Here is a 12,456-nt window from a genome sequence, read left to right as displayed (position 1 = left end):
TTCCATTATCTGAAATTCTTGCATTCTGACTTTCTCTAATCCTCGTTAGCTATGCACTCACAATAATTGTAATGGAAAGGCATTTTCTTTTGCAAGTCTTTCCAATTCCAGTTTCTCAAACTCTTGCTGACTTTGCTGTGATGTCAAAAGCATTATATATTTTACAAGTGGATATCTCTGGTGTAACTCCCTCTAATGAATCACCTGAAGTTCTCTGATTTCTGACTTCAATGAGAAGAGATCAAATGCCAGAAAGTGATTTTTTTTTAGTTACTGGAAATATCGGGTAATTCCATTTTTTTCCATTGAAAAAAAACTGTAGGCACCATTAAGCACAGAGAGAGAGAGATAAATAAAATAAAATCCCTTTAGATGTGATCCTAACCATTATATTTGGCAGTTTGGCCACAAATGCAGGATCATCTGATAGAAACTTAACCAAACACATGAGATAGCTTGGCTCATATCATTCCCCTCATGCCTCACAAATAGTTTGTTCACTCACACTAATTAAATTAGTACTTCTTCTTAGAAAATTGTGAGGTGAGGGTGTGCTCGGGGTGGATGGAGCTTTAAAAAAAAATTGTAAGAACTTTTAAGAAGAGTTTCTTAATCTATTTTTAAAACTGGCAGTCCCAACTCCCAATCATTACAGTTTTCTTTGTTCCATTTCAGGCACACTTCAGAACCATGCTAGGAAATATAACGTACCAGTTGATGAACTTAGCTTTCGATACAACATCCTTCCTGTCTATCGGGATGCAGCAGAGGTCGGTGTAGCTGTTAAAACTTTAAAATACGGAGAGACTCTCCAGATGGATGATTTGGTAATTTCAAGCTTTCAGTTGTGAAATATTCCAACATTGTAATTTTTAAAAATATTATTGTTTATTTTTTTGTGATTTGGGCATTGCTGGCAAATCCCAGAATTTATTTGTGTTCTAAAATATTCACCAAATACAATGAAAAAACAACATTATATTTCCTCCCAAAATCAGGATGGTCTGCATTTTAGTTGAAATCTGCATATAGTGTTCCCTTACTCCTGCTGTTGGTGAAAGTTATAGATTTGGAGAGATGTTTTCAGAGTAGACTGGGGGAATAACTGCAGTACATTTTGTAGATGGCATGTACTTCAATCACAAAGCACCCATGATGGAAAGAACATGTTTTGGATGGTAGATAGGGCACTATTCAAGCTAGTATTGTACTAGACTTCTCAGCAATTAAAAGGGTAGCAGGAGAAATTGTTCCTACATATTAATAAAACCAATTTTTATGGAAGATATGTCAGCATAATCTAAGTACCCTCTGGATAAATAATTTGTCCCATGTAAATGTAGTTCTGTTAATTTCAGGAAATTTAGAAAATGTCTTCATGTTCAGTTTCTCGAGTAGTTGTGAAGTTTGCCTACAGCTAGAATTGACCACATTAACTAGGCTCACATTCCAATGAATTGCTTGGCTATGCTGCTTTGCAAAGGTGAGATCCTTTGAATTAAAAAGTTAGATGTAAATCCTATTTTCACAAGACTTCAGGCTACCATAAAGGGAAAGAGCTACCAAACTGCAATAATTAATGCTCTCACATATGCTTCTGAGGCCTTGGCAACCTGCAACAGACACCTCAAGGTACTGGAAAGATATCACCAATACTATCTCTGCAAAATCCTCCTAAAAGATTAAATGAACTGGAAGGATACACAAACCAATATCAAGGCCCTGGTGTAGGTTAATCTCCCAAGCATTGAGGCATGAGTATCACATATGGATAAATAGACAATCTTCATTGTTCATGTCCTAACATTAGACTGCCAAAACAGGCACAATATTCCAAGCTCTTCAATGCAGAGGGATTAACAAATGGTCAAAGGAAAGGATTAATCGCCTCTTGAATGAAATGAAATATTCTGATTAATTCCTGGGAATCATAAGATATTACCAACTTTTCTATATCATATCAACCTGATTTGGTTGATGCTCTTTTTCATTTGAATCCTTCCCATAAGGGTTTAATAGGTGATATATTGGGTTCAATGTTGAAAGATAAATTTGCCCATATCTTTCCGAATGTTAGTCCGATGTGTGATATATGTAAATCACAAGAGGCCACATTAATGCACATGTTTTGCTCTTGCTCTGTATTGGAGAAATATTGGACAGATATTTTCAAGATTGTCAATTACACTTAGTATTAGCAAAGTTGCATTGCTAATTTTTTAGGTGCTGGAGTTCACCCAAAACAGTGACCAAGAGGTGCCGAAGCAGCACTGTGGCAGCACTCCCCCCCTAGGTATTTTCTTATCCTAATCCATTGACTGCTATTTTTGGAATTATAGTTCCAGAGGTGGGTCAAGTTCCCACTTCTGCACATCAGGATGTAGCCTTTCCTACACTGTTGACCAGAAGAGCCATTTTATTTAAATCGAAAGATCCTAATTCACCTATTTGATGCAAGGGTTCTCTCAAGTTATGTCATGTTTAAGTTTAGAAAAAAAATGAGAAGTTGCAATTTTGATACCTCCCTTAAGTTTGAAGAGACTTTGTTTCCTTTTATAAACTATCTTTGAATAAGTTGATTTGTATTTTGGCTTTACCTTCCAGACTGTTTTGGATTTTTGTTGTTTTTTTTATTGGCAAGGACAATTGTTTGTATTGATCTGTTGTAGTGAACTCTCAATTTAGGCTGCCCAGTTTTTTTTGTTGCTGTTGTTGCTGTGTTTTGGTTATTTTGTTAGGTTATATGGAGTTTTAACAATAATTTTTTTCTCTTTTTGAATGTTCCAAGTTGAGGAGAAAAGGATAATATTGTTCAATATGTTATAATGTTATACATTGTATTATGTATTGCAATATATTGTTGTTTCTGTTTATGCTATTCAATTCTGTATTCTATTCTTATGTATTGTTTACTTATAATATGTTTAATTAAAAAAGATTTAAAAATAAAGATTCCTGGGAATCTCCAGCCCATGACCAGTTGAAGTGAGAAGGATCATTCAGGATGATAGTGAGAACATTAGTCCACAAGAAAACAGGAGCAGTAGTATGTTATGTTAGCTGGTCCCTCAAGCCTACCGTGCCATACAATATGGTTGTGGCTATTTAGTCTCAGGCATCTCAGAAGAAACATCTCAGCATCTACCCTGTTTTATCTTCTTAGGTTTTTGTGTTTCAAAAGCTCACCTCTCATACTTCTAAACTCCATAGAATTCCAAGAATTAGCAGATGAATTTTATGGATTGCGTCCAAAGTTAGTACATCCTTTCTTAAATAAGAGAATCAATGAACACAAGAAAATAGGATCAGTTGTAGGCTACTAGACTGCTCAAGTCTACCTCATCATTCATTATGATCATGTTGAACAGCTTTAACTTGTCTTCTGTGGCCATTCTCTATAACTTCCACTTCCTTGATCCTTCAACTATTTATCGTTCTCCATTTTAAGAATATCTACAAGTAAATGTTGGGTGGTACAGTTGGCATAGCAGTTAGTGCAACACCTCTTTTCAGTGCCAGCAATCTCTACCATTCCACACACTTTTGTTCAGTAGATCAATTGGGAATAGTTCCACTATTTTTGAGATCAACCTTTGTATTTTGGGATTATTTTCAAATCCCGCGCTCTCTGTAAGGAGTTTGTCCATTCTCCCTGTGCCTGCATGGGTTTTCTCCAAGGGCTCTTATTTTATGGATTAGAAAAGTGAGAAGAAGGAGTAATAAAATAATGTGATGTGTCTGGACAAAATGGCTCATAAAGGGATATGTAAAAAATAGAAAAGTTGATCTCAAAAATAGTGGAAATATTCCCAATAGATCTTATCCACAAAAGTGTGTGGAATGGTAGTGATCTGAAATTGTTAATTTCACTGCAGATATGACAGATATGACAGTAGAACTGAAGAGGCTTAGAGAGAGAGATGGATAGATATATATATACAATTTGTAAAATAAAAGCATAAATCAGTTAAAATATTCAATTTTGTGGCAAAGATTCATGGTTGCATTGAAATAAAACTTGTATTTCACATTCTGCTCAATCTTTTACCTACATTGCTTCTTTATTTTCTGTTGCCACAAGTTACCTTCCCCTCAAGATGGAGTTCTAGTTCATGGAATCTACATGGATGCTTTTCGTTGGGATGATAAACAAATGGTGATAGAAGATTCCTTACCAAAAGTGATGCATTCTGTTTTGCCGGTTTTACATTTTGAACCCTCACAGAATTATGAACCAAGTCCATCATTGTATCAGGCACCACTTTACAAGACAGCAGCAAGAGCAGGAACTCTCTCAACAACAGGTAAACCACTCGTTATGTGAAATAGAATTTGTTTATTATAAATTTTATTTAAAAGTTTTCCATACATCTAATAATATCCAAATAGAAAATATGACAATCAATTATTAATGTCAAATCTATTACATGATGATCTAAACCCCAACCCCACAACCCCTTCCCCACTAAGCTAACCCCAAAAGAAAAAAGAAAAGAAATGTTAAAAAAAACATAAGAGTAAAGAAATGTAAGAAACTAGAATAGAAACCTAGTTGCTTGAAGTCCTCTTCACCACATGGAGTTAATCATTTATAACTTTTAACACTTTCAAGGATGCTTAAGGAAGAAGTCTATAAATTAATTCACTCAATTCTTAAGTATGGGCACCAAATTTTCAAAAATACATCATAATTTATTTCTCAAATTATAAATGATCTTCTCCAAAGGAACACAGCTATGCATTTCTGCATTCCAATGCTCCATACACAAATAGGTGTCTGATTTCCACGTCAGTGCTATACATTTCCTTGCTACTGCTAAGGCAATCTTTAAAAATTGATTTTGATATGTAGATAGTTTCAATTTCAGACTTATCCTTTCAATATTGCCTATTAAAAATAACATTGGAATTTCTGAAAATTTTATTCCTGTAACCCTTTCTAAATAAATCGCATAGAATTTGGTATCTGTTGTATATTTCAAACCTAGTTATGTAGTTAAAATCTCTCACCTCCAACATGAACTTTCACCCTCAACCCACTGGCCTACTGGACCGGGCTTCAGCCCTGGCGACCTACAGGATTGAGCCTCTGACATGAACTTTCACCCTGAACTTCGTGACCAACAGAACCAAGCTTCACGTCGGACATGGGTTTCCATCTTCACCCCTGCGACCTTTAGGACTGAGCCTCCATTACAAACTCCCACTCTGGCTCTTGGCATGCATGGGCCTCTGACTCTCCACCCTCTGACTTTCCCAACCCTCCCCATCCTCCCTTGAAGCCTTCCTATCCTCAACCTCCTGAACCACCCCATCCTACTCAACTCCACAACTCTCCACCCCAATGAACCTCACCCTAACCCCTGCCTCATCTTCACCAGCCCCTCCGACATCCCTTCTCAGAGACTGAATGCTCTGTACACAGTAGAGGCCTTGCCTTTGTCCATCTTCGTCCACTCCTTAATGAGTTCCGTGCATGCCATGATGTTGAACTCTTCTTCTGTTGGCTCAGTTTCCATGCTTAGTTCCACAAGCACGATTCTCTACTACACACTACAGATCCCTCCTCCCACTTTAAAATGTCTTCTTCCACCTGGACACCTCCTTCTGGTTTTCTACCAGCTCTGCACCTTTATATTTTAAACTGCAACTGCGATATCAACCATATTGACTTCATTACTCCCCTCACTCATTCCAATCTCACCCTCTCGGAATGCCTGGCCCTCCACTCTCTCTGCACCAATCCAAACCTCACCATCAAACCTGCAGACAAGGGTGGTGCTGTTGTGGCCTGGCACATGAACCTCAGACTCCTCCTCTTACTTACTTACCCCTCCAACAGAACCCCACCAAAACTCAACAAACCATTGTATCACTTATTATCTCTGAACATCACTTCTCGTCACCTCCCTAGCACGGCCTCCAACCTTATTGTGTCACAACCCCCTACGGCCTGTTTCTACTTTCTACCCAAGATCCACAAACATAATTGTCCCGGCAGACCCATCATTTCTTCATGCTCCTGCCCCACTGAATTGGTCTCTGCTTACATTGACCCTGTTATTTTCTTCCCTCATCCAGTCCATCCCCCTCTACATCCAGGGCATTTCACACACACTCCATCACTTCAACAACTTCAAGTTCTCTGAACTCGATGGCCTGATACAGTATTTATATATAGTATCAATCCATGGTAGCACTCTCCCTTTCCTTGATCTCTCTGGCTTCATCTCAGGGGAAAAACTCTTGACAGATATCTTCTATAAACCTACCAACTCCCACAACTATCTCAACCACACCTCTTGCCCACCTGTCCCCTGAAAAGATTTCATTCCATTCTCTCAATTCCTCCATTTTCTTCACATCTGCACTCAGGATGAGGACTTCAATGCCAGATCATCAGAGATCTCCTCCTTCTTTAAACAACATGACTTTCCCTCTACCACCATCAACTTGGCACTCACCCACATATCCTCCATTACCTGCATATCTGCTCTGACCCCTCCATCCCCACATACAAGAAGGATAGGATTCCCCTTGTCCTCACCTACCATTCCACCAGCCTCCTCATTCAACACATCCTCCTCTGCCATTTCCGCCACCTACTACATGATCTCACCATCTCTCCTCCCCTCTCTACCTTTTGCAGGGACTGTTCCCTCCATGACTCCTTGTCCACTTCTCCTTGGGACCTACCCCTGTGACCGCAGGAAATGCTCCACATGCCCACGCCTCCTCCTTCAGCACCATTCAAGGCCCCAAACAGTAGGTTCAAGGGAAGGAACATTTCACTTATGAATCTGCAGGGTTCATCTACTGCATCTGGTGCTCCCACGATGGTCTCCTCTATAATTGGAGAGACGAGATGCAGACTGGGAAATTGCTTTGGTGAGCACCTCGGCTCTGTTCACTGCAAAAGTGTGAATATCCTAATGGCCACCCATTTCAATTCTCCACTCCATTCCCTTGCCAACATGTCTGTCCATGGTCTCATGCATGCCAGACTGAGACCACCCGTAAATTGGAGGAATAACACCTTGTCTTCTGACTGAGCACCCTCCAACTGGATGGCATTAATATCAACTTCTCTGGCTTTCTTTTAAACACCCCCATCCCCTTCTTCCCCTGTCATCTCTCCATTCCCTGTCTCCTTTTGCACAGACATGATAATTTCTCAACTTGTCTGTTATCATATCCAATTAACACCTTTTTTTGGTCTGGATTCCTCCCCCATTGTTTGAATTCTAAGATTTTCTGAGATTTCCTGCTTCTGCCTTTTCTGATATTTCCTTGAAGAAGGGCTCAGGCCTGAAACGTCAACAATATATCTTTGTCTCCTATAGATGCTGAAAAGATCAACTGAGATCCTCCAGCATTTCAATGTCTTTACACTTCCAAAACATGTTCAAATCCAATTGAATGGCTTTCCTTGGGAAATTATTTTGGAAGAATCTCAACCTTTTGTTTTGTGGATTTAATCTATCTGCTATTCTTACTTTGTTAAGAAATCTCTGACTTTTTGAAATTGACATCTGCCTGCTTTTTGCTCATACCTTGATGAAGGGCTCAAGCTGGATGTGTTAGTTACCCCTTACTTCCTATAAATGCTACATGATCTACTGAGTTTCTCTGGCACTTTAGTGTATTGCATTGTTTTTGATATAATTACTTTCAAGCACATTATTTTTTACAAAAATATTCTAAAAGCAGTTAAATATGATGGCATTGATAACTGGTGGTACACCACAGGCCTACTGCAGGGTGCAACCTCTGTATCTGCAGGAGTGTAAGGGGACAGGACAACACCTGGCTGGCTGTCAATCAGTCGGCCTGAATGGATCAAGCCCCACCCGGTCGGGTGTCAATCACCCTCCGGGATATAAGCCTGCGCCGGCCTCCTGATGCCTCACTCAGAGTTGGTGCAGTCACAGCCAACCTGGCTCTGTGGAAGTCTTTGTGGATTTAAGCCTGTTAGTCTTTACCTTGTGTGTGTCTGATTCTGTCTAACAGCGCACCACAATAACCTAAAATCTCCATAATTAAGACAGGAAAATAAAAGATGCCCTTTCTTTTGATGAATAATCTATTTATCATTAAATAGAAAAGTTTAAATATATTCTTCCCTCCACATTGGTCCCTATATATAAAGTCATATTAATCATTAATGTCAACCATTTCAGTTTGTGCATTAGATATATCCATGCAACTTAGAATTTCAAGCATCAATCTGATTTATTTCTTTTTAACAATAAAGCATGCAAGAAGGCCCTTCCAGCCCATGATACTTGTATTGCCCAATTACTCCCAATTAACCTACCAACCCTGTAGATTTTCATTTAGAGAAAGGAGCAGCACACAGCAAAATACCACGAATGAAGAGGAAGGGCTATATCATTCAAATATAAGCAATGCACCTGAAAGGAAACTAGCAATAAGAGACTTGAAAAAATAAAAATCTAACAATCGCTTTTCTTTTTACAAAGTCACGAATACCAATAATTGTTCTTTTATATTTGGGGCATGTTGGATGTTAAGGGGGAGAAGTGTTGTAATGTGAGCTGTTTTTAAAGTGAGACTGATTCTGGAGTAAAGGAGGGGTTTTACTTCCTGTTTTCTTTTACTTTCGGATTCGAGACCATGCCATGTGTCCCAGAGGGAAATAAAAAGCAGAGGAAGAAAACAAGCCTCTGTATATTTCTGGTTTTGCTGCCCCAGATAAAGCTGTACTTTTGAGCTTGAAGTTGTTGAGTGGTCCTTTTTCAAAGTAGGAGTTATCACAGTAGTCATGGGAGGTTCAAGAGCCTGATAGCTATTGGAAAAAAAAACCCGTTCTTGAATCTAGAGGTGTTGGACTTCTTTATCTTCTTTTGTATCTTATTCCAGAAAATATTAGCGAGAAGAGATTGTGACCAGGGTAATGCAACTATTCAAGTATTAATACAAACTTGCATTCACCATAGACTGGCTGAAGATTGACAACATTTTATCTTTAGATTTTTGAACATCTTCAGCACTTTGCTTCATGCCATTAATTTTTCGCCTTTCCCTATAAATTATTTCAAAGTTACAGTTTAATTGTTGATGGCTTGAAATTGTTTGTGCTTCTTTTAGCTTTTTTTAAAATTAGTTTGTTCCTAACTAACAAAATAGATTACATCCATGAAATCCAAGGCAAGTTTGCAATATCATGTTTTAGGATTTTATTGATTCATCGCCATTATAAGAAATTATAAGGAAATGTAATAAATAATTCCTGTTTTTGTGATTGCAGGTCACTCTACAAATTTTGTTGTAACTATACTCTTGCCATCAGAAAGGGACAGCGACTATTGGATCTCAAAAGGATCTGCTTTGCTTTGTCAGCTGAATGACTAAATCTTTGGCATATGTTCAAACCAGGTCATGTGTTTAAGAATTTATTTCCATATAAATAAGTTTGCAAAATAGCATAATAGGAACCTCATAGAGATTTAAAATGCACTGCAATTTTTGATGCATTTCAGTTCTTATTTTACACATTCATTTACTTTGATTGTCCTAACTTGAATTTTCATTTTTGATGATTTATTTTAGTTATATCATAATAGCCTTGTCTTTGAAGACCAGTTCAGTCTCTCTCAACTTTTAAATTGCATTGCTATAAAGATAAGCCTTGTTTCTTTATGTACACTTTCTGTGCTTCAAGATATTAGACAAAATATTGAAAATGACTGATTGTTAATGAAATTTCTTATAATGAAATAAATATGCTATTCTGAAATAATTTAAGTATAAAATAATTTGAAAATGAATTTCTGGAGTTAGTTATCATTCTGTCATCAAAATATGAAATGGTGGGAGAGGTCACGTGATGGCATAGGGAACGCAGCGCTCCTGTATGATTCCCTATGATTTTAATGTAAAAAGTGCTAATTAAGTTAGGTTTTTACTATTAAAATTAATTTAAAGTCTCTTTAAACTATTAATAACTTTAACTACAATGTCACTGAAAAAAGAAAACTACACTGAAGGAAAAACATGAACCGAAGAGAGAAAAAAAACCTGGGTCTACCTCTTCAATGAAGCCAGCTGTTGGAGTTCTTCCTTGATCCGCTGGAGACAGCCCTGGAGAGGGACAGTCTCACGGAGGCATCCCTGTGGCTCGCCGCAGGGATTTTTAATGGAGAATGTGTTTTTCCTTTATTTATTTATTTTCCCCCCAGGAGTCGGGGGTTGTGTTTGTTAGTTTCTGACAACTACATGTGCTTTCGTGGTTTGACCGCGAACCGTAAAGTGGAGGGTGGTAATGCTGGTTTCTCTGGCATTTTGTGGAAAGAGGGTTTTATCCTCATTTTAATTTTTTTTCAATTTAACAATTTTATAATATTTTAATTTTCAATAAGTTCAGTGTCTTTGGATTGCAGATGATGACACCTCAGACCAATCTAATTTATGGGAATTCTTCCTAGATAGGACTGTATGTTAATAATTTGGGAAATAATGGTTAAAACAGTTAAGATATTAAGTTTTAATATTAATGGGATTAACAGACACATAAAAAGAAAGAAGGTATTAGCATATATTAAGAAATTAGGGGTAGATATTGCCTTTTTACAAGAGACTCATTTAACTGAAAGTGAATATTTAAAATTGAAAAGAGATTGGGTAGGTCAAGTATCTTTTTCTACATTTCATTCTAAAGCTAGGGGAGTGGCAATTTTATTTAAGAAAAAATTACCAGTTAAAATTCAAGATGTAATTACAGATCCAGCAGGAAGGTATCATAATAAATTGTCAAATATTTTCTGAAAAATGAACTTTATTAAATATTTATGCACTGAATTTGGATGATCAGAAATTTATACAGGATACTATTTTAAATTTAGTGAATGTACATGAAAATGTTTTAGTGGGTGGTGATTTTAATTTTTGTTTAAAGCCTATATTAAAATAAGTCTTCAATACATATAGTGAAATCAAAAGCAGCTAAAACATTGTTAACTTTAATGAAAGATTTTAATTTAATTGATATATGGAGACAAATATACCCTAAGGAAAAGAATTATTCTTTTTATTCTAGAAGATTTGATACATATTCTAGAATTGATATTTTCTTACTCTCTGCTCAAAATCAATCAAGAGTGATTGTTGTGGTTTATAAGCCTAGATTATTATCTGACCATTCTCCTCTTTTAATTGAGTTGGAATTTTTAGAAAAACATGTAGTTTACAGATGGAGATTGAATTATTTATTATTGAAAAGACCAGATTTTTGTTTATTTATGAGACAACATATTCAATTGTTCTGTGAAACAAATTTAAATTCAGGAGATGATGTGTTTGTTATTTGGGATACATTTGAGATTGTAGCAAAAGAATTGGTAAATAGGATTAAGGAACATCTTCCTGATTTAATAAATATGAATCAAACGGATCTTGTTAAAAATAAGCAAACTTCGGAGAACATAGTTAGGTTGTTAAGTATAATTCATTTAGCTCAGGGAAAAAAAAAGATTTGAGTCTTTGTTATAGCTTTAGATGCTGTAAAAGCTTTTGATAGGTTAGAGAGGGATTTTTTATTTAAGGTAATAAGTAAATTTGTTTTTTTTTGTATTTTATAAATTGGATCAAGGCCTTATATAGAAGTCCTAAAGATAAAGTGATTACTAATGGACAGATATCTCAACCTTTTAAATTAAGTAGATCTAGTAGGCAGGGGGTGTCCTTTAACACCAGATTTGTTTGGTTTAGCTATAGAATCACTTGCAGAAAAAAATAGAGATGATCAACAATTGAAGGGATTTGAGATAAATCAGGTACAATATAAAATTAGTTTATTTGCTGATGATGTATTAGTTTATTTAACTCAACCACAAATATCATTACCAAGACTTTATAGACATTTGTTGGACTATGGGAAAATTTCAGGATATAAGATAAATTGGAATAAAAGTGAAATAATGGAGCTTGTAGAAGGAGATTATTTACAATGTAGACAAGAGGTTTGTTTTAAATGGACAGATAAGATTAAATATTTTGGTATACATATTGATACTAATTTGAAAAAAAATATAAATTAAATTATACTCCATTATTTAAAAAGATAGAGCAAGATTTAAAGAAATGGGTTAGTTTACCAATTATGTTAATTGTGAGAGTTAATTGTATTGAAATGACTATTTTACCAAGACTTCAATATCCCCATAATTCTTTTCAGGATTTAAATAAACAAGTTAGGAAATTTCTCTGAAAAGGGAAGATGGTAAGAATGTCATTAGAAAAATGAACATGGAAATATGAGCAGGGAGGATTATAACTTCTGTAAGGTAAAACATCATGAGATGGGAATGTACAGGGCTGTAACAAGATGTAAATGCATCCTTGTACTTACAAGATAAGAGAGACATTGATGGATTGAGAGGCAGGAAGCTAGCAGGGAAAGGATAGCAACAGTTTTAGTCATTGGACAAGTAATGA

At 36.3% G+C, this 12,456-nt stretch overlaps 1 protein-coding gene across 8 annotated transcripts in view; it reads left to right on the top strand.

The window, feature by feature from the left end:
* dnah6 (dynein, axonemal, heavy chain 6) overlaps nt 1-9,708 on the top strand; it is a 362,044-nt gene extending 352,336 nt beyond the window's left edge. For 7 of the 8 annotated variants that reach the window (XM_069923917.1, XM_069923897.1, XM_069923911.1 and 4 more), the window contains 3 exons: nt 676-827; nt 4,082-4,304; nt 9,272-9,708. In XM_069923917.1, the coding sequence (XP_069780018.1) occupies nt 676-827; nt 4,082-4,304; nt 9,272-9,375 (479 nt within the window). In that variant the 3' untranslated portion in view covers nt 9,376-9,708. The remainder of the gene's footprint in view (nt 1-675; nt 828-4,081; nt 4,305-9,271) is intronic. The other variant, XM_069923879.1, reaches the window with a different exon arrangement.
* The last annotated feature ends 2,748 nt before the right edge of the window (nt 9,709-12,456 follow it).

The sequence above is a fragment of the Narcine bancroftii genome, chromosome 1 (genome assembly GCF_036971445.1).
Source record: "Narcine bancroftii isolate sNarBan1 chromosome 1, sNarBan1.hap1, whole genome shotgun sequence".
In the NCBI taxonomy this organism is placed as follows: domain Eukaryota; kingdom Metazoa; phylum Chordata; class Chondrichthyes; order Torpediniformes; family Narcinidae; genus Narcine; species Narcine bancroftii.
The sequence above is the reverse complement of the archived record's forward strand: the minus strand, read 5'-3'. Positions and strand labels throughout refer to the sequence as shown.